The 21020-nt window shown below is 40.1% G+C and overlaps 1 protein-coding gene across 1 annotated transcript; it reads left to right on the top strand.

The window, feature by feature from the left end:
- Positions 1-638: 638 nt before the first annotated feature.
- On the top strand, positions 639-16047 carry PIWIL1 (piwi-like RNA-mediated gene silencing 1). Its single transcript, XM_010133792.1, has 20 exons — positions 639-716; positions 3029-3160; positions 3907-4024; positions 4118-4332; positions 5406-5527; positions 6171-6251; positions 7029-7226; positions 7597-7708; positions 8618-8735; positions 9349-9466; positions 9630-9744; positions 10713-10900; positions 11503-11575; positions 11917-12117; positions 12410-12513; positions 12982-13052; positions 13808-13961; positions 14669-14794; positions 15071-15218; positions 15931-16047. The coding sequence occupies exons 1-20, from the start codon at positions 639-641 to the stop codon at positions 16045-16047; spliced, it is 2589 nt and encodes an 862-aa protein (XP_010132094.1).
- The last annotated feature ends 4973 nt before the right edge of the window (positions 16048-21020 follow it).

Below are 21020 nucleotides of genomic sequence, written 5' to 3'. Positions count from 1 at the left end.
GCCCGCTCTCAGGCTGAGGTAACAGATGGCAGGGCTGGCGGGTGAGGGGACGCAGCTCTGGGCGAGGATTTTGGCCCCTGCAAACTGCTTGAGGCTGGGGAGAAGTTAGGGACGCGAGCGCGCGGAAGGAGGGTTGCCGAGGAGTGGGGAGCGGGTGGAGCGGTCTGCGGGGCCAGCTTGCACCGTGGGGAGGCGGATCGGGTGGTAGGGATTGGTGTGTGCTTGGGGTGAAGCCAGCGTGCTTCTGGGATAAGGGGACAAATTAGGCGGAACTGAGTCTCAAGTGTAGCTTGAAAATAACAGCACTAAGCCCTGAGTTCCTTGGCTCAGGCTGCAGGTGTGCCGTGCTCTCCAATCTAGGTGACTTTCTTCACGGCTTCAGAATTTGTGGTGGGCTGTGCCGGTTGGTTCAAACTTGACTATAAGAAGCTGTAACTTACCCACACTACCCTTTGTAGCTGTGTTGGTACGGAGATCCAAGAACAGGGAATTTTGCAGAGGAGGGTATAAGTTTTACTCAACCATCTGAAACTAAACAGGGACAAATGCAATAATGCTGCTCATAATATTAACTGGAATAAAGATGGGGGAAGGAAAAGACTGAATATTAATGCTGTAGTGGTGGTTTGTCTTACAAGATGTCAGGGAGAGCAAGAGCAAGAGCACGAGGAAGAATTCTGGCACAAGAGACTATTCCAGGTGGAGGAGCTTCCTCTGTAAGTTGTCTCTCTTTTTGATGAGCACAGCTAGGCTTTAAAATATCATAGCTGAGCTACTTCCAATTTTAATATCAAGTATGTATGTTGCATGATGTATGTATGTATATATTATGTCAGGTGTATAATTCCATTAACTGCTTTTTATCAAGGAATTTTTTGTATGCTTACAAATAAGTTCTCTATTGTAACACTGTTGTCTTAGAGCTAGTGGAAATAAGCAGACGTTTTCACAGCCTGCTTTGTCCATTGTGATACCCTGCAGAGATGCAGGAACCTGCTGCTCTTGATGCATTTTGGGCAGAACCTGGGTCTGGCAGGTGTTCTAACCTGTTCCTGTGGGTTTTAATTTTAATATCTGTCTCTGCATTTGAACTAGTGTTTAGGGCTTATTTAGTGTGTATATACCCTGGTCAAACTGTAGCTTGAAAATGGATGATTACTTCTGTATTTGCAGCCACTGCCACAGACCTGGAGATTTCTTAAAGTAGTTCCTCAAATTTGTCAGTCATCAATAATCATCTTTCATTTGAGAATGTGTGGGGAGTTAAGATTTTGGCTCCAGGGCAAGGAGCCTGCCCCCTCCTTGTTTGGGTGCAAAAGGAGGTTTGCAGCCTTTTGTTTTGAAAGGGGGTGGGCTGACAGGCCCCTATAATTCCCAAACACACCACCTGCTTTAAGTTTGTACCCCGCTCCTGGCCCAAGCCCTGTCAACCAATGCCTCTCTGAAGAACACTATTTAAGGCAGGGGAAAATTTTTCTTTTCAGCATGCTCTTTTGTTTGGAAGGGGAGGGCGAAAGAGGATAGGTTTGTCAGTCCCTGAGGAGTGCCTTCTCAACATAGAGACTGCAGCCTCCAAGGAGGATACCAAAATAAGGTGGGGCTTGGCTCTTATCAGTGACACATGATGGGAGGGCAAGACTCAACGGGCACAAATTGAAGCTGTGCTGTCCACATCCTTGGAGATGGGATAGATCTCTGAGCAACCTGATCAGACCCTGGAACTGACCTTGCTTTGAGCTGGAGGTTGGGCTAGAGACCTCCTGAGGATTCTTCCAGCCTGAATTATCCCGTGGTTCTATGAAGAACAGGATTGTTGAAAACCCCTGTCACCCATGCAGTGAATCCTATATATATTCCTATATAGTAACTCCCTTCAGAGTATGAGTTGAGATGGGTCTCTGCTCTGTCCCTTTAACGAATGGGAAAGGAATATAGTCAGCTCAGGATAGTGGGCTCAGTGCCTGGCTGCTGGGCTAGAGAGTCCACATAGGAGTGACGTTGCCACATCCTTTGGGGCATGGATGGAATATAGTTGAGAGGAGCAAAGCAGAACTGATCTTTCCTGAACTACTTTTATGAATTCTACAGAGCACAAAACTTGTGATAATATTCTGTTACTGTGATGGTTCTTGGACTCTGACAATGTTCACATACAACCTTTAAGGTTGTGCACATTCGGTCTTTACAGTAGTGCTTATGGTATTTACAGGCTTCTTAGAGGGTAGATTTCTGACAGATCTTAAAATGTGTAAAAATAAGGTGGAGAGTATAAGAACAGAGAGGCCTGCTTAGTAACTGATCTTGTGTTCAGCATCAGAACACGCATATGGGAATAGCAGGACATGTACCAAGAGCTGTGAGAGCAGAGGAACTCCAGGAATGGATTGCTGACAGGCTGTGTGATACTGGTGCAGGGGCTTCCTACTGCCGTGGTGTAGGACAAGGCAGAGTCAGGCTGGCACTCCAGCTCGGATTTCATTGTCATCCTGGCTTCTTGCTTGCTTACAGTTAGAGAACTTGATAACTGCTGGAGGGACTAACTTGTGGAACTGACTGACTGCAGCCCAGTAACCTGAAACTGAACTGCGGGATAGATCGTGGCTGAAGGTTGTGTGTTGCAGTTCTTCCGGACGTGACATTTTTAAATGTTATTTGTTCAGTACACACCAAAATTACAAAAGCTGCTTTTATAAAACAAGTACTTAGCTACCTGAAGTGTCAAAGAGGTTGTTAAAAATAAGAAGTCTAGAAATTTTTAATTAGAGCTTGGAAAGAGAAAATTTGCATCTGCTACTAGTTAAATGAATATTAACTTACAAAAACCAGTTCCTGAACATAACTATTTTGGAATTTGAAGTACCCAGCAATAACTCTGCTACTTAATATAGAAAAAATATTTAAACTTATGTAACTGTGCACTTGGGTGTTTGAGTATTCTGTCCTTGCTGAGCGACTGTGTTTTGCTTTTCTCTGGGAATTGTTCTGTTTTATCAGTTGCAGTAGGAAAAGTTGTTCCCAACTCTTGCAGGTTCGGACTTTGCCAAGTCAGCCCCCAGGCCGTCAGCAGCTTCAGCAGCCATTTGTTCCTCCATCAGTATCAGGACAACCTGGTGGCCATGGAAGAACAAGGAGCCCTCAGAGTGTTCCTCAAGGCCTGGAAGCGGCAAGCCGGGAAGGTCAGAAAGGGTGAAAAAATTCATTGCTCACAAGAGCAAGTGTTTTGAAGAGAACATGATTAAGACATTCTTTAGACTGTTTTTCTGCTTTTGTTTTCAAAATGAGATTTATGACGAAGATTTTAGAAAGTCCACTGTACGTACCTTGTAATGATAGTATAGTCATTATAAGGTGCAGTATAACTGAACCAGGAATTTTGAAAACTACCTTAGGCGTGCTCTGCTCCATCTGTGCTATCTCCTCTATCAAAATAGTTAAATTAGCAAGCAGTTTGCACAATTAGCTGCATTAATTCTAACAGTAAATTTCATTTTGGTATTTCTTTTTTTTTTTTCTTAAATCTTAGTAAGGAAATTAAACTTTCTTACCTATTCCACATCACAGTGTATTTAAACACTTTGGTGCCAGCTGGAGCTGAAATGAAAGATCTGTCCTCCCTGTATTTGCAGAAGAAATTAGTGATTAGGAGGGCTTACCTCTTTGTTTTTTCATCTGGCTAATGAGCTGTTCTAGTTGTTTACTAGTTAACTGTAAGTCTTACAAATTTAATATGTGTTACCTGAACACTATTTTACTACATAGCAAAAATTGAAACTTAACGTTTCATGATTTCTCTTAATTTTATATATATCTGGCTTTCAAAATTGAGTTGTATTTCATTCTTATTTGTATATAAGACTTAATTGTAATTATTCCTCTTTCTCAAATTTCACAACCACAGAATTACAGATTTCCACAGGGTTTCAGGAATTGTCTTTATCAGATAGGAGTGTACGTCGTCGAGATGTTCATGACCTCGGGGTGAATACTCGGCAAGCCATGGAACATGTTAAAGATACAAAAACTGGTATGTTCACATTAGACTATAGACAAATAAGCAGTTGAATTATTACAACTGTCAAAATTTTGTAACTACTAAGATGTTTGCCTCTCGTTTTAGGTTCTTCAGGCAGTGTGGTAAAACTAACTGCAAATTACTTTCGTTTGACATCTCGACCCCAGTGGGTTTTATATCAGTACCATGTTGACTATAGTCCTGAGATGGAAGCACGCCGTCTTCGCATAGCTTTACTCTTTCACCATGAAGATCTACTTGGAAAGATACGTGCCTTTGATGGATCAATATTATTATTGCCAAAAAGACTAGAGAATAAGGTGTGATATGAGAATGCTTTTTTATTTTTTATTTTGACTTGCATTTTATGATGCTTCTTGTTTCTCACTGGTCTGGGTGAGGTTAGAGAATTGATATCCCACGAGCAACATTTAGTTGGCTTGAATATTGTAGTATAAGCTAGTTTACTTGTGTTGTGAAACTTGGTACTAAACTTCTGGTTCTGCTGCTTAGGTTCTGCGGGCTAGAATAATCCTCTGCACAGAGGTGGATAGTACAGACAGTGTTTTTCCTTTAGTTTTCTTTCTGCTTGTATCTTTTCTCTGTATTCTAACATGCAACATAACTGAAAGGGTAGATGTATTGGGTGTATGTGGCAAGGTTTTGCTAGTTGGGAGGATCTGGGAAGAGGTCAGGGGCTGCCCTATGCTGTACACACCCATTTCCAGCTGGCCTCACAACGAACACGGCACAGACCAAAGCTGAGCCCATCAGCAAAGCTGATTGCACCTCTGTGTATTTAAAAAGAGGGGGAAAATGATAGAGGAGAAGAAAGGAGCAGCAGAGGGAAAATGCCATGTTCTGATAGTAACCCCGCCTCCACTCCCTCTGCCCCTTGTACCGCTCACTGAAGGGACTGAGTGTAACCAGTGGTGTGAACGGGGCACAGGGGAGTCTGCAGTGCAGTTCAGCCTGGAACATGGGGAGGGGGAAGATGTTTTCACTGTGTGTTTTAATGTTTGTCTTTTTGTCTCCCAGTACCTGAATCAGTAATTAAATATATATTAATTGGCAATGTATTAGTTTATTTCCTCAAGTTGAGTCTTTTTCCTGCAATGGTACTTGGTAAGTGGTTTCCCTGTCTTCCTCTGCAGTTCAGCTGCTTTCTTTCAGTTCTGCTCCATTCTACTCCATTAGTCATCTTCACCCAAATGAACGAAGCATTTTACGTTACGGTTTACAGGCGTAGTAGGAAATCAAATTCCTGTTTCAGCTAAGTCTTGAATGATTACTTAAAATCTTAATGCACAAGTCCGATTTGATACTAATTTAGCAAAGTCCAGACATAGCCCTCTTTGCCTCCAGTTTTATTAACCTTGCTTCTCACTCTCAGGTTACTGAGTTGTTTAGTAGGACTCGAAATGGAGAAGATGTGAAGATAACAGTCACATTGACTAATGAGTTGCCACCTTATTCACCTACATGTCTGCAATTTTACAACATCATTTTCAGAAGGTTTGCTGTCCCAGTTATGTCTTTATAAGAAGCCATTCTAGAAGTATCTGTCTTTTTTTCCTTTCAAAAGAATGTTCTACAAATCATAATTACAAATGCAAATTTTTAAACCTTCATAGCTACCTAATGGAGGTAGTGGGTGGCCAACCACATTTGGCAGTATTTTAATGAGCACTTATATGTGTGTTTCTGGCACGTTAGTGTGAAACGTGAACCTTTCCCCTGAACAGATTGACACTCGAGTGCTACCTGTTGACAGTTAGTCATGTCTCTGCCCTCCCTCTGTGTCCGTGGATTTGCCTCTTAAAGCAAATAGTAGTGCAGGACCTTGAACTGGCAAATTACTTTTCTTGCTCCAGTTCTACCACTTAACCTTGGTACCTGGACTGCCTGGTTCATCTGAAATGTGGTTTGGTCTGCTACCTTCAGCTGATTGGTGAAGGGTTGGGTTCTATGCAAGCTTATTAATGACAGTTAATCAGTTGAGAATAAGCGTCTGTAGCCTTTCTAAATTGAGTTTGATGAAAAGTTGACATTTGTGACTGTTTCATCTAGTCAGATGAACAAAAAATGAGGTTGTGCAGAGGGATGGGACCATGGATAGTGTGATAAACTGCAAAGTTATCCATATTTCTGCTTCTAGGCTTTTGAAGATGTTGAATTTGGAGCAGATTGGACGTAATTATTACAGCCCCACTGACCCAATCATCGTCCCCAAGCACAGGTTTGGCAAAAAGGATACTCAGGTTTAGGGGGAGTGCAGGGAGGAAGGATGATACTATGGTAACTGCTCTGGTGGTTTATCTTGTAACCAAACGGTGGACTTAAAAGCTGGTATTCCTGAGAAGCACAAGACCTCGCTTAAATGTCTGTAAGGCTGAGATCTCTGAATATTTTAATTCTAAAGCTCCGGAGTGTCCAGACTTCATTCTGCAGTCCAGTTTATCTGCTATGTAAATTCCTATCTGGCCATGCCCTGCTGGATGGCTGGTTCTGGACCTCCTGTACAGGGTGACTGATGCTTCTGGCTAGCCCTAAGCCTGTTGTACAAGTTAGTAAGCTTCTGTTTGTCTGGGGCTCCATCATATGGCTCTGGCGTACTGCTTGCTATTAACCTGGACTACGTAACCTGGTTGGTGGAAGAAACTGGTCAGTGGTCTACTAGATAAACTGTTGGTGTTTTCCTCTTCAAAGTGTCTTAAATACCCACACACGTTTTATGGAAAGTATTTATGACTAATAGCAGGGAATGGATTTCTTAGGTTTTGGAGCATCCTTTCACTTCAGTTATATTGCTCATCATTCATTTAATGTTGGGGTTTTTTTTTAGTCTTGACTGAAGAGACCTGTGTGTAAAATACTTTAACTTTTTGTTTGGATAATGGGTTTTTTGTGTCTTGGCTGCTTTCTGGTGTCTGGGAAAGTGGACAGAAACAACTCAAGAGGTGACAATAGAGATGCTTTAAAGCATGTTAAGATTCTGTATGTTCTCTTTCAACAGGTTGATGATTTGGCCGGGCTTCATAACCTCTATCCTCCAGTATGAGGAAAGCATTTTGTTATGTGTAGATGTGAGCCATAAGGTTCTTCGCAGTGAAACAGTGTTGGATTTTATGTACAATCTGTGTGAACGTCTTGAAGAGCACAGATTTAGAGACGTGTGTGCTAAAGAGCTGATAGGTTTAACTGTTCTTACAAAGTAAGTCTCTTTGGACTCTTGTTGTCTTAGAGATCTATTTTTTCGGATGTTCTGTGTGCCGAAGTATACAAGGAAGCATTGGAAAGCATGAAAATGATATCATTGTCAAGCTAGCAAAATAATCAAGGTGACAGCATATAAAAAAATAAGGAAATACCTCCTGGATTAATTCTGTTTTCATTTGGCTTTATTACAATTTAGCTTTTAGTCCAATTGATGGCCTTGTACAATTGAAAACTTGAAGTTGCTGCTGCTGATAGGAGCAAAACTTTCAGCTTACACGAGTATTGCTATTACCTTTTTTGCTGTGCATCTCTATTTCTGTTCTGTTTAAGATTGAAAAACAAACCTGATTAACTTGTTTATTTAGGTACAATAACAAAACATACAGAATTGATGACATCGACTGGGATGGCAACCCACAGTGCACCTTTATAAGAGCTGATGGTTCTGAAATCAGCTTCATGGACTACTACAAAATGGTACAGAAACTCAACTGTCAGTGTGTGCCTTAGGCTTTAACTTGAAGTGTTAGACTGTCACGAGAAGTTTACTTATGATGCATGGATTTGTAATTAATAACTTTCTTGTATAGAATTTTGTTTTTAATGGATGCTATGTAATCTGAGAGCAGTAAGTAAGCTGTGCAGCATAGCTTAACTTTCTCTACCATTGAGGGCTGCTACTGTAATTGTGGAATCTTTCTGCACGTCAGTTTCAACTGTGAAACAGGATGGGACTTGATAAACTGGAAGCACGATTTGTATTATCCATTCTAGTTCAGGGCGGAGTTTGTAAATGATAAATTTTCTCTGCCTTCTCACAGTTTTGTTTTAAGTTACTATCCTTTGGATAGTTTCTGGGGTATGGTTCTCTTTAAGAAAGAGAAAAACTATGAAGTATGTTTGACCATCAGCCTGTGCTGTCCTTTCATGTTTTTTTTTTTTTTCCTAAATTAAATTAGTGACTGCTAAATGGACCAACTCTTGCCAGGTGTGCAAGGAAAGGTTGTGAGACAGCTGAATTTCAGAAACTTCACTTGGAATCTTGTTTGATTCTTGTGATGTCTTAAATGATATTGCTCTGTAGGGTAGCAACCTTGTCCAATACTGAACTGGAATAACACCCTATGATGTGTGCCGACATCATACAAAATTATACATTACCTATTGGGTAACACTGCCTCAAGCAAGGCAGAAGCAAATGTGTCTGTCGTCTCTTACAAGTAGGTAGTTTGATGGCACCAGTAGAGAGAGCAGTGCTTCCCTGACAAACTTTTCTGACAAAACCAGTTCCTCTGAAGTTAGATGTGTTATTTGACAAAAGTTGCTAGTGCTTTTGTTTTGGTTTGTTATGAATAAACTCACATACAGTATATGTTTCTAATACAGCAATATAATGAAGTCATTAGTGACTTGAACCAGCCTCTCTTGATCAGTGAGCCGAGGAGGAGGAGGGAAAAGATGCCAGGACCTCTGCTTCTGATTCCAGAGCTGTGCTTCCTAACCGGTACTGGAGCAGTTTTTCATATCAAAGCATCTGTCAAACCGTAACATCTACTGAAACTGGTATTTTGACAGCAGCCTCTTGCCAAGTTAAGTAGGAAGGTTTTGTTTGTGTAAGTGTGAGTTAAGAAATAAGTTTTGTAGCTAAAGATTAGATATTTAAATGAGGCTGAAGAGTTTGAGGAGTTTTGACATTGCATAGTCTTTACGTGTGATGTTCAGCATTGGCCCACTGATAGCTTGTAGAGTTCTTTGGTGGTAGAACATCTGTTGAAAAAAATTTATAGTAAATTGGTATTTTTGTAAGATAGATCGGTATTTTCCTCCGAGATACTTCCTTTGCACTAGCAGGAACTGTCCGTTTCAGCACTGTCCTGTTTGGCTTTGAAAATGTGAGTAAAGAGCTGCATGTCTTGTGTGCTTTCCTCTCAAGTGCAAAAATCCAGAATTATTTTTTCTATGCAGATAGGAATGCTTGTACGGGGAGCAACTGAAAGCCTTGGTTACTAGTAACAGCACTTTGTGTCTGCAGTACATCCGTAGTTACTCTGCATGACTCAAAGTTTACTTAGTCCTTAGTCTAACTTTTACTCAAAAAAAGAATTTGCTGTTAACAGGATTAACTGCGAAGATGCGTAGTGATTTCAATGTGATGAAAGACTTGGCTGTTCACACACGACTGCCACCTGATCAAAGGCAACAGGAAATTGGAAGGTTTATGGGCTACATCCAAAAGTATGCTACCTTAGTATCTTCTATACTTCTCTACCATAAAAAATTTGTATGATAAACTTCTTTCTTGACACAAAACTTTAGAAATCTTACTGATTTTAAAAAAGTAAAATCTCAGCAAAAAGAAATGTCTTGATGTTTTAATTTGAATCTCATTTTTAAACAGAGATGCCAACGTTCAGAAGGAACTCCAAGGCTGGGGTTTAAGCTTCGATCCTAATTTATTATCCTTGAAGGGAAGAGTTGTTAAAGCAGAGAAGATCCTACAGTCAGGAAATGCGGTAAATAAAACAACTTCTAAAATCTTCTGGATCTCTTACTGACAAAGCAAGTTGTTAAGGAAGAAATACTACCTAACTGCTTTGTAAATGAAGGATTATGAGTGAAAATGTTATACGCAAGTTTTTGTCCAAACAGACTCAGAAACTTCTGAAATTGTTTACAAGTTCTGTTTGGAAACCCCAGGAGATTTTTTCTGGCTTGCACTACAGTATTGTCTTCCTTGCAGAACAGTCCTTCTGCCTAAACAGAGTCATTGCAGATAGACAAGCTAGGAGACTAGAGATATTTCTAACTATTTCCCATTTATTAAAATACAAAGGTTTTCAAATGAAAAGCCACTGATTATTTCAGTTAGTACATGGAACACATAAGCTCGAAGGTGGAGTGACTCTTCAATATGAAAAACTTAAAATTCAGTTAAGTCATAGATTGCCATAAAGCCTTATATATTTGCTCTGTAGTAGTGGTCTTTTGTTTCAAATGGATACTAGGTGGAAAAGGGCATTTTACAATATCATGATCTGTATATCTGTGTATTTGGTAAAGATTTTTTTATTATTGGTACTGAAATGATTTGACAAACTTTATAATAATAAAGATTTTTATTTAAAAAAATCCTTTTTCTCAAGCAGTTATGTGCTTTTTTTTAAAAAAAAAAGGAGAAAGCCAAGTTAGTACATGAACAGCTATGTCTTTGTAGGTCCAGGTCTGTGTGGCAAATAGTAACAGGTTATCTGGGCTAAAATTCTGAAGTATCTTTCCATAATTATGAGTGAAACGTGTACAATTTTTGAAAGGACTATATGAAGCTTGTTTTACATCAGCGACAACAGCAGTAAATGGATGAAAATCAATTCATTTGTTCTAGGCACAAGTGTTACCATCTGTTCCTGAAGCGTATAAGGAAGTACTTGTGGAATGGCTTCTTCAGTGTTGATTTTCTTTCTCTGCCATATCTTATTTACAGTTTGATTACAACCCTCAGTTTGCTGATTGGTCAAGGGAAATCAGGGCAGTTCCTTTAAACTGTGCAAAGCCTTTGGACAACTGGTTATTACTATACAGCCGACGCAACTATGATAGCGCTAATACATTACTTCAAAACCTGTTTAGAGTCACACCACCTATGGGAATCAGAATGAACATGGCAACCATGTAAGTGTGTCTAGAAAGCTGATGGAAGAATCAGTTTATGCTCTGGAAGCTCTATCTGTTGACATGCTTAGGCTGTTAAAAGGGGACACAGTATTATAGTATGTCACTCTACCAACTTCATGAGATTTTTCGTAAAACAAAGTTGCTTTCGGTATGCAAATCGTTCAGTGTTCTGTGGTGACTGACTTTCTTACTCATACTTTCATTTGTGAAAGCTTTTGCTGGGGCTTAAAGCATGCCAAAACCAAACAGTATTAGCAAACAATCATTGAGAAAGCCTTTGCAAGTGGAGCTGAATTTGGTACGAGAAGGGATACGTATTTTCTCGCTGACTTTGGATGTGTTCTGATTTGTTCTCATTGCAGATATCTTCCATTGAGTACTTCCGCTTGCTTTTAACTATGAATTTCATTGCTCTTGGAATTCTTAAGTTGGGGATGATTCCTCTTAATCTTGAAAATGTGAATATTGTACATTTATTAATAGCTGCAAATGTGACACTTCATACAGTACTGATGCGTAGTGGCATTTATGTTTTTGCTGAAGTTTGAATAGCTGTTAGTAGATTTTCCCCTATAAGCATTATTTCTCTTCCTTTTCAGGATTGAAGTAGAAGATAGAACAGAAGCTTATTTAAGGGCTTTACAGCAAAATATTACCCCTGACACAAACATAGTATGTATTTGAATCCCATGATTTCAAATCTTGTTAATCTCTGTAATTGGTGTTTAAAGACCAGTGAGATTCATCTCAGAAATAAACATCTTGGACTTTGAGTGTCTGCTACATGCCTGCTCATACCCCTCCTCAAACCCCAGACTAACTATGAGTATCATTCTGGAGAAGAGCCTTTGTACATGGCTCTGAAGTACAGACACTGAAACTTTCCAGGAATTTCTTTCACCATGAGCACTTGAATATTTCTCTTGAGCGTAAGAAACTTTTCCTAGAGCACTACAACTGTTATGTAAATCTGAGAATGCGGACTTCTTAAACTTTTTTTTCTTTCTTTAAAGGTAGTTTGTGTTTTGTCTGGTATCCAAAAGGAAAAATATGATGCTATCAAGAAATACTTGTGTGTAGATTGTCCCATTCCAAGTCAGTGTGTGCTTGCTCGCACTTTAAGCAAGCCTCAGACTGCTCAGGCCATAGCAACCAAAATTGCCCTACAAATGAACTGTAAAATGGGTGGAGACCTTTGGGCTGTTGAGATCCCAGTAAGTAATGGTTTTATAAATGGTAACTGTTTTTTTTTTTTTTTTAATTGAGTCTTATGTAAAAAGCAAGACTTTTTCCCTCCAAAAGAAAATTCAGTATAATTTGTGTAGTTTGTCTTGTCTGTGAGAAGAGGCATGAATTTAAACATGACATAGGAGACATTCCATTCAAGAATTAAGCGTCCTGAAACCACACAGCTTATGTCATGATCTTGTTACAGTGCAGGGTGGAGGTGATGGGTGCTTTGGCATGTCTTCACATACTAATACATCTGTGTCGATTCCTTTTAAGCTGAAACAGGTAATGATTGTGGGAATTGATTGTTACCATGACACTTTATCTGGAAGGCGCTCGGTTGCAGGATTTGTTGCCAGCCTGAATCAAACAATGACACGGTAAGAAAAACCCTAAAGAATCTTTATCTTAACTGAAAAGTAGCTTGAATGTGGTGGCCATCATGAAAATGTCCCAACTGATTTGCTGTACGTTCTTAATAGTAATTATGTATTGGGAATTATTTTTTGTAAGGAATAACCTGGTCCTTCTTCCACAGTGCTTGGAGAAGGGGCAAATGGTAGGGCAAGGGCTGGATAAATAGAGGGCATCAGGGTGACGGGTCCGTCTGCTTTCTGAGCTGACTTATGTGAAAGTGTTTTTTCTGATGAGAGGAATTGCTCTTGGTGCTAATAGATTTGTCTCGCAGGTGCTTTGCGAGGGAAATACTCTCATAGTACTAACTCTTGCTTGACTGCTCGACCCACAGGAGCCGTAAGATTAAGTGTTCGTAGACATTTTAAAAATAACTTCTCTGAAGGAAGCCTGGGAAATGCTTTGACAGTCATCTTGTATTTTGTTCTTCACAGGTGGTTCTCCCGTTGTGTTGTTCAAGATCGTGGGCAAGAACTTGTGGATGGGCTCAAAGCCTGCTTGCAAAGTAAGGGGAGACTTTCTGCTCTGGTAGAGCCAGATCTAAGGAATGTTTAGCATTCTCAAAACACATCTCAGCTGCCTTGAGGGGAGGCGTAACCGACTTGCACATAGATAAAAATGGGTTAAAAAACAGTTGTAAATATTGCTGAAAATGAGTAACATTTTGTGTACATTCTTTCATTGCTTTCCCATATTTCTTAGCAAAAATCATTAAATACTACTTATCAGTTCAAAGAACTCTTTAAAGGAGAGGGATCTAAAAGGTGACAGCTCCTTGCTGTGAGACAGGCCAGTGCAGTAGGTAATCTTAGGTTCATTCTTTTTGTATTGGTACGCAGGGAAACCAGCATTCTTCTTGCAGCTAACACTGTGTATCGTGACACATCCCTGTCTCAGGTTACTGAAAGGCTGAGGACCTCAGGTTTCAAAACTTGTGCTGGTTTTCCAGTCATAAGAATCCATTTTTGTCTTAGCAAAAATCATTAAATACTACTTATCAGTTCAAAGAACTCTTTAAAGGAGAGGGATCTAAAAGGTGACAGCTCCTTGCTGTGAGACAGGCCAGTGCAGTAGGTAATCTTAGGTTCATTCTTTTTGTATTGGTACGCAGGGAAACCAGCATTCTTCTTGCAGCTAACACTGTGTATCGTGACACATCCCTGTCTCAGGTTACTGAAAGGCTGAGGACCTCAGGTTTCAAAACTTTGGAATGAATTATCATTACAGCTAACAGGTTTTACTCAAATTTTTGTTGTTAAGCTGCTCTCAGAGACTGGTTCAAGTGGAATAAGTATTTGCCGTCTCGTATTATCGTGTATCGTGATGGCGTAGGAGATGGACAACTAAGTACTTTGGTTGACTATGAAGTGCCTCAGTTTCTGGATTCTTTGAGGAGTATTGGTAAAGACTACAGGTATGTCTGTTTCTACCAGCCCCCTTTTTTATACTGCAAGAGAAACACTGGGATACAAAAAGTGGTTGCAGATGTCTTCTCCGTCGTCTCCTCATCCTTATTAAAAACCAGGTCTGTCTTCTCCTCTCCAATTCTGGAAGGACACTCTGTTGTCCGATCACTTACATCCTACACAGATTTCAAGGTGCTGCTTTAAAACTTATCTGCAGTGACATGATTTATGAATCTGCTATGAAAAATGAAACTATTTCCTGACGCTGCAGGCAAGCAGAGCACAAAACAGTTACAGGCAATAGGAATTGAAGTGCTTGCTGCTCTCAATAATGGCTTGCTCTTTACCAAAACTGCTGTTAAACACGATGTTTTTTCTATGAAAAGATGGGGGAGAGAGAGAGTAGAAATGGGATCTTCTAAATACAGATTTTTTTTTTTTTTGTCTGTTTTGCATCTCCCTATGAAGCTGAATTGGTGAGAAATGGTATCAAAGTTGCAAGTTGCACCTGAAGCCAAAAATTTAAAATTACGAACAACATCCTACTTAATCTAAATCAGTGAATTAGTGAAGACTTACATGATAAATTAATGCCCTGGAGAACTCTAAAGTTGCTTTTTATTTGAAGGTCTAGAGGATCTGCTTCTGAAATACTCTCAGAACAGTTATTAAGAGTAATCTTGTTGTTTTTTTCTTTTATTCTCATTTATTTTAGTCCAAGACTTAGTGTGATAGTCGTGAAGAAACGACTGAATACCCGTTTCTTCGTGCAGGGTGGTGGACCACTTAAAAACCCAGCCCCTGGAACCATTGTTGACATGGAGGTTACCAGACCGGAATGGTGAGTGAGGGTAGGAGTAACACTTCTGTTTGCTGGCAGCCTGATAGTAAAGGAAATGTGTTTGATAGTAAATGGTCTGTGGGCTCAAGCAGAAGAATGTGTAGATGAAAGAAGTGGACAAGCTTAAACATAAAGTGTAGGCACATTCTTGGAATTTACTCAATGTGTATAAAGTGACTTGAAGAAAACAGCAAGACAAACTTGGGATTTGCATTTTTCTAAGAAAAGCAGCTCTTTCTGTATCAGGCTTCTGGAGTTTTGTTTTTTCTATTACAGGTACGATTTCTTTATTGTGAGTCATGCCGTGAGAAATGGTTGCATTTCACCCACTCATTACAATGTAATTTATGACACGAGCCAGCTGAAACCAGATCACATGCAACGTTTAACCTACAAACTTTGCCACATGTACTATAACTGGTCGGTAAGTATTTCCTCTGGGAAAGTATAATGTTTTTCTTTTAAGATTGCGCAGTTCTGCTGTAGCAACCCACAAGAAGGTAGAACAAGGTATCCTTAAAACATCCCTGCAGCTCCAAAAGCCTGCAGGTATCTCTTGACTTAAGAGTGGTGGCTTGAGAACTAGATGTGTAATTGCGTGATCCCTCTGAAGTAGAAGATTAGTGTCATCTTTATCCTCACTAGAAAGTACTTGTGGTTTTGAGTACTCTTTGCAAATTCCCTGTCAAAAGCAGAACTGAAATGGTTATTTCTTACCTGCAGAGATACTGCTTTGTGGGGAGATAGATGGAACTGTTTCTCCGTTTCCCTTGCAGCTGCTTCTGTTGCATACCAGATGAGCTCAGGCCTGGGGTGTGCTTCGAGTTTCCCAGTTCAGTAATCAAAAGTATTTCACCTTCCTTGGGAATCCAGTGTCAAATGTAAACATGCCTAAGAGGTTTTTTTAAAGCAAGGAGGAGAATGGAGTTGGGAAGTGTTTTGTGTCTGTTCTGTACAGCACGGTTTTATAATGTGTGCGGTGTACGTAATGTTGGTTTCCTAAATCAGCATAAACTACAGGGAATATAAAGTTTACATGCATCCAGACTTTGCAATTGCAGCACTCTCTCCGTTACAGTGAACAACTTGTTGAAATGACTTGAAAACAATTCCTTTTTTTCTTTTCCCTTCTGCAGGGCATCATAAGGGTACCTGCTCCTTGCCAATATGCTCATAAACTGGCGTTCCTTGTTGGTCAGAGTATTCACCGAGAACCAAGCCTGGTGCTTTCAGACAGACTTTACTACCTTTGAAGCTGTTGAGTTACCAGCTAAAAAAGCCAGCGTAGTTGCTTTCTAGGGAATGTAGAATTCTCTGGGGGTTTGTATGTGGTTTTGGTTTGTTTTTTCTGAAGAGACGTGTTCCTATGGTAATGACTATGTTCAGTTGTGGAGCTTTTTTGTTGTAGCAGGAAAGAGCTTGAATGGCCGATGCGCATTTCAGATAGGGCTCTGCTTGCTATAAAAGCTACAGAGTGTTTAATTCTTTTAAAATAATTATTTACTAAAGAGTTTCTGAGATTCTTCAAAAAAAGGTAATCGGTTATTTTTATTTATTTGGGGGGGAATCTTACACGGAATTATTTCCAGCTTACAAGCGGAGGTTATGCAGACCAAACCCCGACCTTTCCCAGCTAACACATTATACTTCAGTTTCAAAATGCAGTTCTTGCTTCCTTGTTTTTCTTGGCTGTTAAAATGGTTTCATATCTTAAGAGGAGGCTGACAGACCTTTTTAGTTACCAAGGCTTTAAGATTGCATAGTGCTGCAAAAGTAATACTTGCCCTTGTAGGTGATTTGCACACTCAGTGGAAGCTGTTGCTCACATGTCTCTCCCAGCCTCATGGGAAGTGGGGCTTTCTCACGCAGTCAGAGCTGAGGAGGAATTCTTTGTGTACCAGTTTCAGGGCTTAGCATGGACTAGCCTCCTGCAAGCTGATAACTGGAACTAAATGCCTTGGTTGACATTAACTGCAAGCTTGTAAATGTGAAAAATATTTTCCATCAAAGAGCATCAGTGCACTGGTGTGCAAAAAAGTAGAACTAGGCACAGAGTCTAGTGCATATGGAAGAGTTTGGATTAGAGCTGAGTTATTAAAAAGACCTTATTGTGAGCCTTGTTCCTTTTCATTGTGAGATTTAAATAAAATTGTTGCTGTAATTCTTGCTCAGTTGGTGGTGTTAGATGTATTTGTGTTCACACTTCAGGAGCAGGCTTTGGGCGTACTACCAGACAAATGCTAGAGGAACTTTCTAACTATCCTTGACCTCTGGAAAGCTCCTGGAGTCTTGAGATTCGATGAACTTTTATTCTACAGAAAACTTCAGCAGCCAGTGACAGCTCTGACAACTGAGGGAGCTCTGTAACTGTGTGCAGTTCAGGCTTTGTCTCTTTGCTGGGCCGAGAGCAGTGTACCAACCTCCTCCTTCCACATGAAGTTTGTAACGGAAGAGAGGCCGAGGGTGTTTGGCAAATATTTTGGGCTTTCTGATGTCAGTGATAGCTTTCCCTATTCACTACTTCGTGGTTTGTATTTCTTCCTAGTTAAGTATCACTTCTTTATACCTGTTGTGTTCATGCTGCCTGGTTTCTGTTATTTGGGGTCAGCAGAGAAGGAGCTAGTGCAACTGCTTCCATCGTCAGCTACAGGAAGGTAGGAGATGGTCGCTGGGGGCTGTTCCTTTTCCCGGAGGGTGCAGCCTTGGCACAGGGAGCGTGCACCATTACTGCATGCGTAGTAATTACTCCCTGTTTGTGTCTGATCCTTTGGGAAGGGAGGGAAGGCTCACGCTGCTACAGTAGATTGATGAAACATACTGCACTCTACAAAATATCAAATGATTTATTTATATAAAATATAATACACAACACTTGTACACATGCACACATCCACACAGTACTTTACCACAAATTTAGGCCAGTTATTTTCTTTAATTAAATGTTATAATCTAGCACACGTATCTTACAGTAATTTACATCATTATCTGAAGACACAATGGGGAAGCTTCGAGCATTCATTTATAAACCTTCCATAAATTACAAAAGAAAGGCAGTCTGAAAAGTATGTATAAACAGTAAAAACAATTTACAAATGGACAAGAATTACAAAATAGTCACAGCCAATGACCGCCATCAAGATGTGAGATTGTTTTTCTCGAGATGCCAATATTGCAGTTACTCTCTGATTATCACCTGCTGTGGCCTTTTTACTGGCTACGGCTTGTGTATGTAACACAGTTTTTCACTTTTTACTTGAGACATGCACTTTATCTTGAATCTGACATCAGCAGTATGAAAACGCCTTTTAACTTAGGGCTGTTCCTCCACAGGGAAAGAAGCTGGGGAGTAAAGGTTCTGAGTTTTTATTTTGGTGGGTTTGGTTTTTTTCCCCTGGTAATTAACAGTGAACCAGGACCTCCAAAACCGGAGGAGTATGGCTGAAACGGAGTGAGTCTGAATAACTGACAGTGTGTCTGATAGTGCGGATGTTGAGAAAAGAAATCGATACGAGGGGTTTGGTTTAGAAAACAAAGAAAGAAAGAAGCAAAAACGAAAAAGAAAGCATTTAGCACAGCACTTCCAAACTCCCAGGAGTTACATCAGACAGTGAATGGAGTCAGTAACGTAGTACTTGAGCTTAAATTCCCGTGTGTGGGGAGGATGAAGACAGGTGAATACACAGTACATACAAAGTATACGCTGTATAGTTATTAGACAGTACAAATCATTGTGCATTAATAAGGCAAAACATCAAGGCTGAGTAAACTAGGAGTTTCAAGACCATTTTTGTTCATGGTAAAGGTTAGGTGCAGTGGGGTGATCTCTGAACCAGGAATCAGTGGATAGAGTTCTCTTCCCCCCACTTACAGTTAAAGGAGACTAAAGGCTGAAATTTATCCAATGGAGTTGCAGGTGTTGAGCTGTTGACTTCAAATAAAACCATGTTCTTCTGGTCTAATCCCACAAAATTTTTATCTTTTTTTTTTTTTTTAAAGAAAAAAATATTGGCAACAACACATCCACTTCTGTATTTCTTGCTGTTCTGATTAAGCAATTCACATGACTCTGTTGATGTCAGAGTTAGGTTTGGTAAAGTTGTGCTGCATAGTCATGAAAGCCCTAGTTTTGACGTTTAAAAAAAAAATACACAGACTGGAAGCGTTACAAGTTGTCCAGGAGCACATGAATCATTTCACTGCACCAAGCTTTTTCAGCAGTTTCTTGCCTTTGGAAAGCAGCCCCTTTTTCTTTTTCGAGGACATATCCCTGCCTCTCCCGGGACTACCAGAACCCATAGGTGACGTAGGTGACCCAGAATGGAGATGAACTGTGGGGGATGGTGCTCTCCGGGATGTACCTGTATTCTCAGGAGGAACCTATTAGGTACATTGTTATAATTTACTGAATGTTTGAAAGCTTAAAAGCTGTTATCATCAAGAACGTTGGTAACATCACTTGTCCCATTACCCACTTAAACAAAAGGGCTGGTTCCTGTCTTCTGTGTGGCTTAAAACGCCTTATGGGCTTACGGCAAACACAGCTACTTTGAGCAAAGGACAGGCAGTAGCAAACACTCCACTAGAGCCCTCTTGGTTAGCCTGTGATAAAGACAGTTGAATCCATTTATTTTGCCATCGTTCTGGCCACAAAAGCCACAGAAGTGGGTTTGGTTTTGCATTTCAGTACTCTGACAGTACAAAACTGCAGAGGGATACTTTTAGCTATGGATGTAAGAAAGATAAATGGGTTAATTACTGCAGATCAGCAAGCTAGAGAAGCCGAACTTGTCAGAAGAAATTACTTAAAATGCTACATGATCACTTTGCTTTAAACATCTTTTAAATGCCTTTTCTTTAAAATTGGTCTTACGTACATATTTGAGAGGATGGCACACTGGCTTAAAACAAAAGAAAAAACCAACCAAACAAACAAAAAAAAACCAAGGAAAAAGAAAAAGCTAAAATGAACCTTAATTGCAATCAAAGAAAGCTTCAAGACCCTGGCTGCTTGATGTGTGTGCTGCAGCTATGCGGTGCTGGATGACGGTGACTACTTGTACGATAGTTAGATGACAGCATTCCTAAATATTTTAAACAGCTAGTTTAAATTTGTTTTCAATCATCAAAAGCACTTGAATGAAAAAATGCTAAAACTATTTATGCTCAGCCTACCCTAACTACAGCGCCTGGCTGACACGATTAGGATGATATTGTCATAGCAGAATCCATGCCTTAGGGACCCCTGTTAGCGTGTAGCTCCAGTTAAAACATCAGCAATTTACTGGCTGCTTGTGCAACAGTGAGGTAAGCAAAGGGGCTTCAAGCCTACTTTGATTTTAAATCAAGGTCTTGTTCTAATGAAAAAAAAACAAAACCAACTTGGTAAAGCACCCCAACGTACACCTGAAGATACCATGTTTAGTCTAATGCATTCATTCAGTGAGCTGCATGTTTCAGAGTGAGACTTTTATTGCATTGGTAAACCAAACAGTCGCTGATACGTCAAATGTGCCCTGGCTGGGCAGAGCCCCCTAAATTGTACCATGTGAAGGGTTGGTTTTTTTTTTTCCAGAATTGTGGAATGGTTGGTTGTAGGCAAACCGGGGTATAATCGATTATGGAAAACACATTTTTAAGGCAGACAATTTTTATCTATGTTTGAGTGTAATGAGTTTCAAAACCAACTATACCCTTGTAAACTCCTGGATGCATCAGCTTACGTTTCATTTGCGTGTTCTTTAAGGGTCGGGGGTGTTGTGCTTTTCTCTTGCTGCGGGAGTTTGGAACTTTTCCATCCCAGGTTGGCTAACAATGCAATATGCAGCTTTTGTTTGTAGGGTAGTTAGACATCAAACTCCTTTCTATGTAAACATAAACATTGAGCTCCTGAAGAAATATGTTCCAAACATTGACCTTCACAAAGTGAATCGACTTATTTCTAAGGATTCCTTTTTAAAGGGTTTGTCTCCTCAAAAAGCTCCATCGTCTTGACTAGCTACAGGAAGAGCACACAGCCTGTTCTGGGGCCAAGGATTTTGGAGACATATTTCTTTTTCCCCACAATTAAGTTTCAAGACTTGCATTAGATAGCCAGGTAGCTTTAACTGAAACTCTATTGGTATCTTCAGTTGCTCACTTACGTGAAGGCTACATTGCCTTATTAAGGTGTGAAATGAACACTCTTCTTCTGTTCCCAAGCAGATGAGCAAAGAAATAAAAATATATA

This window comes from Buceros rhinoceros, unplaced genomic scaffold (genome assembly GCF_000710305.1).
Source record: "Buceros rhinoceros silvestris isolate BGI_N320 unplaced genomic scaffold, ASM71030v1 scaffold18963, whole genome shotgun sequence".
In the NCBI taxonomy this organism is placed as follows: domain Eukaryota; kingdom Metazoa; phylum Chordata; class Aves; order Bucerotiformes; family Bucerotidae; genus Buceros; species Buceros rhinoceros.
This window is presented reverse-complemented; position numbering and strand designations above follow the sequence as displayed.

What these genes read in the sequence shown, in the direction of transcription:
- PIWIL1 (XM_010133792.1), top strand. Translation starts at nt 639, where the DNA reads ATGTCAGGGAGAGCAAGAGCAAGAGCACGAGGAAGAATTCTGGCACAA. An exon ending in CAGGTGGAGGAGCTTCCTCT is followed by an intron (nt 717 to 3,028) that starts GTAAGTTGTCTC and finishes CAACTCTTGCAG; the next exon opens with GTTCGGACTTTGCCAAGTCA. An exon ending in TCCTACAGTCAGGAAATGCG is followed by an intron (nt 9,745 to 10,712) that starts GTAAATAAAACA and finishes TCTTATTTACAG; the next exon opens with TTTGATTACAACCCTCAGTT.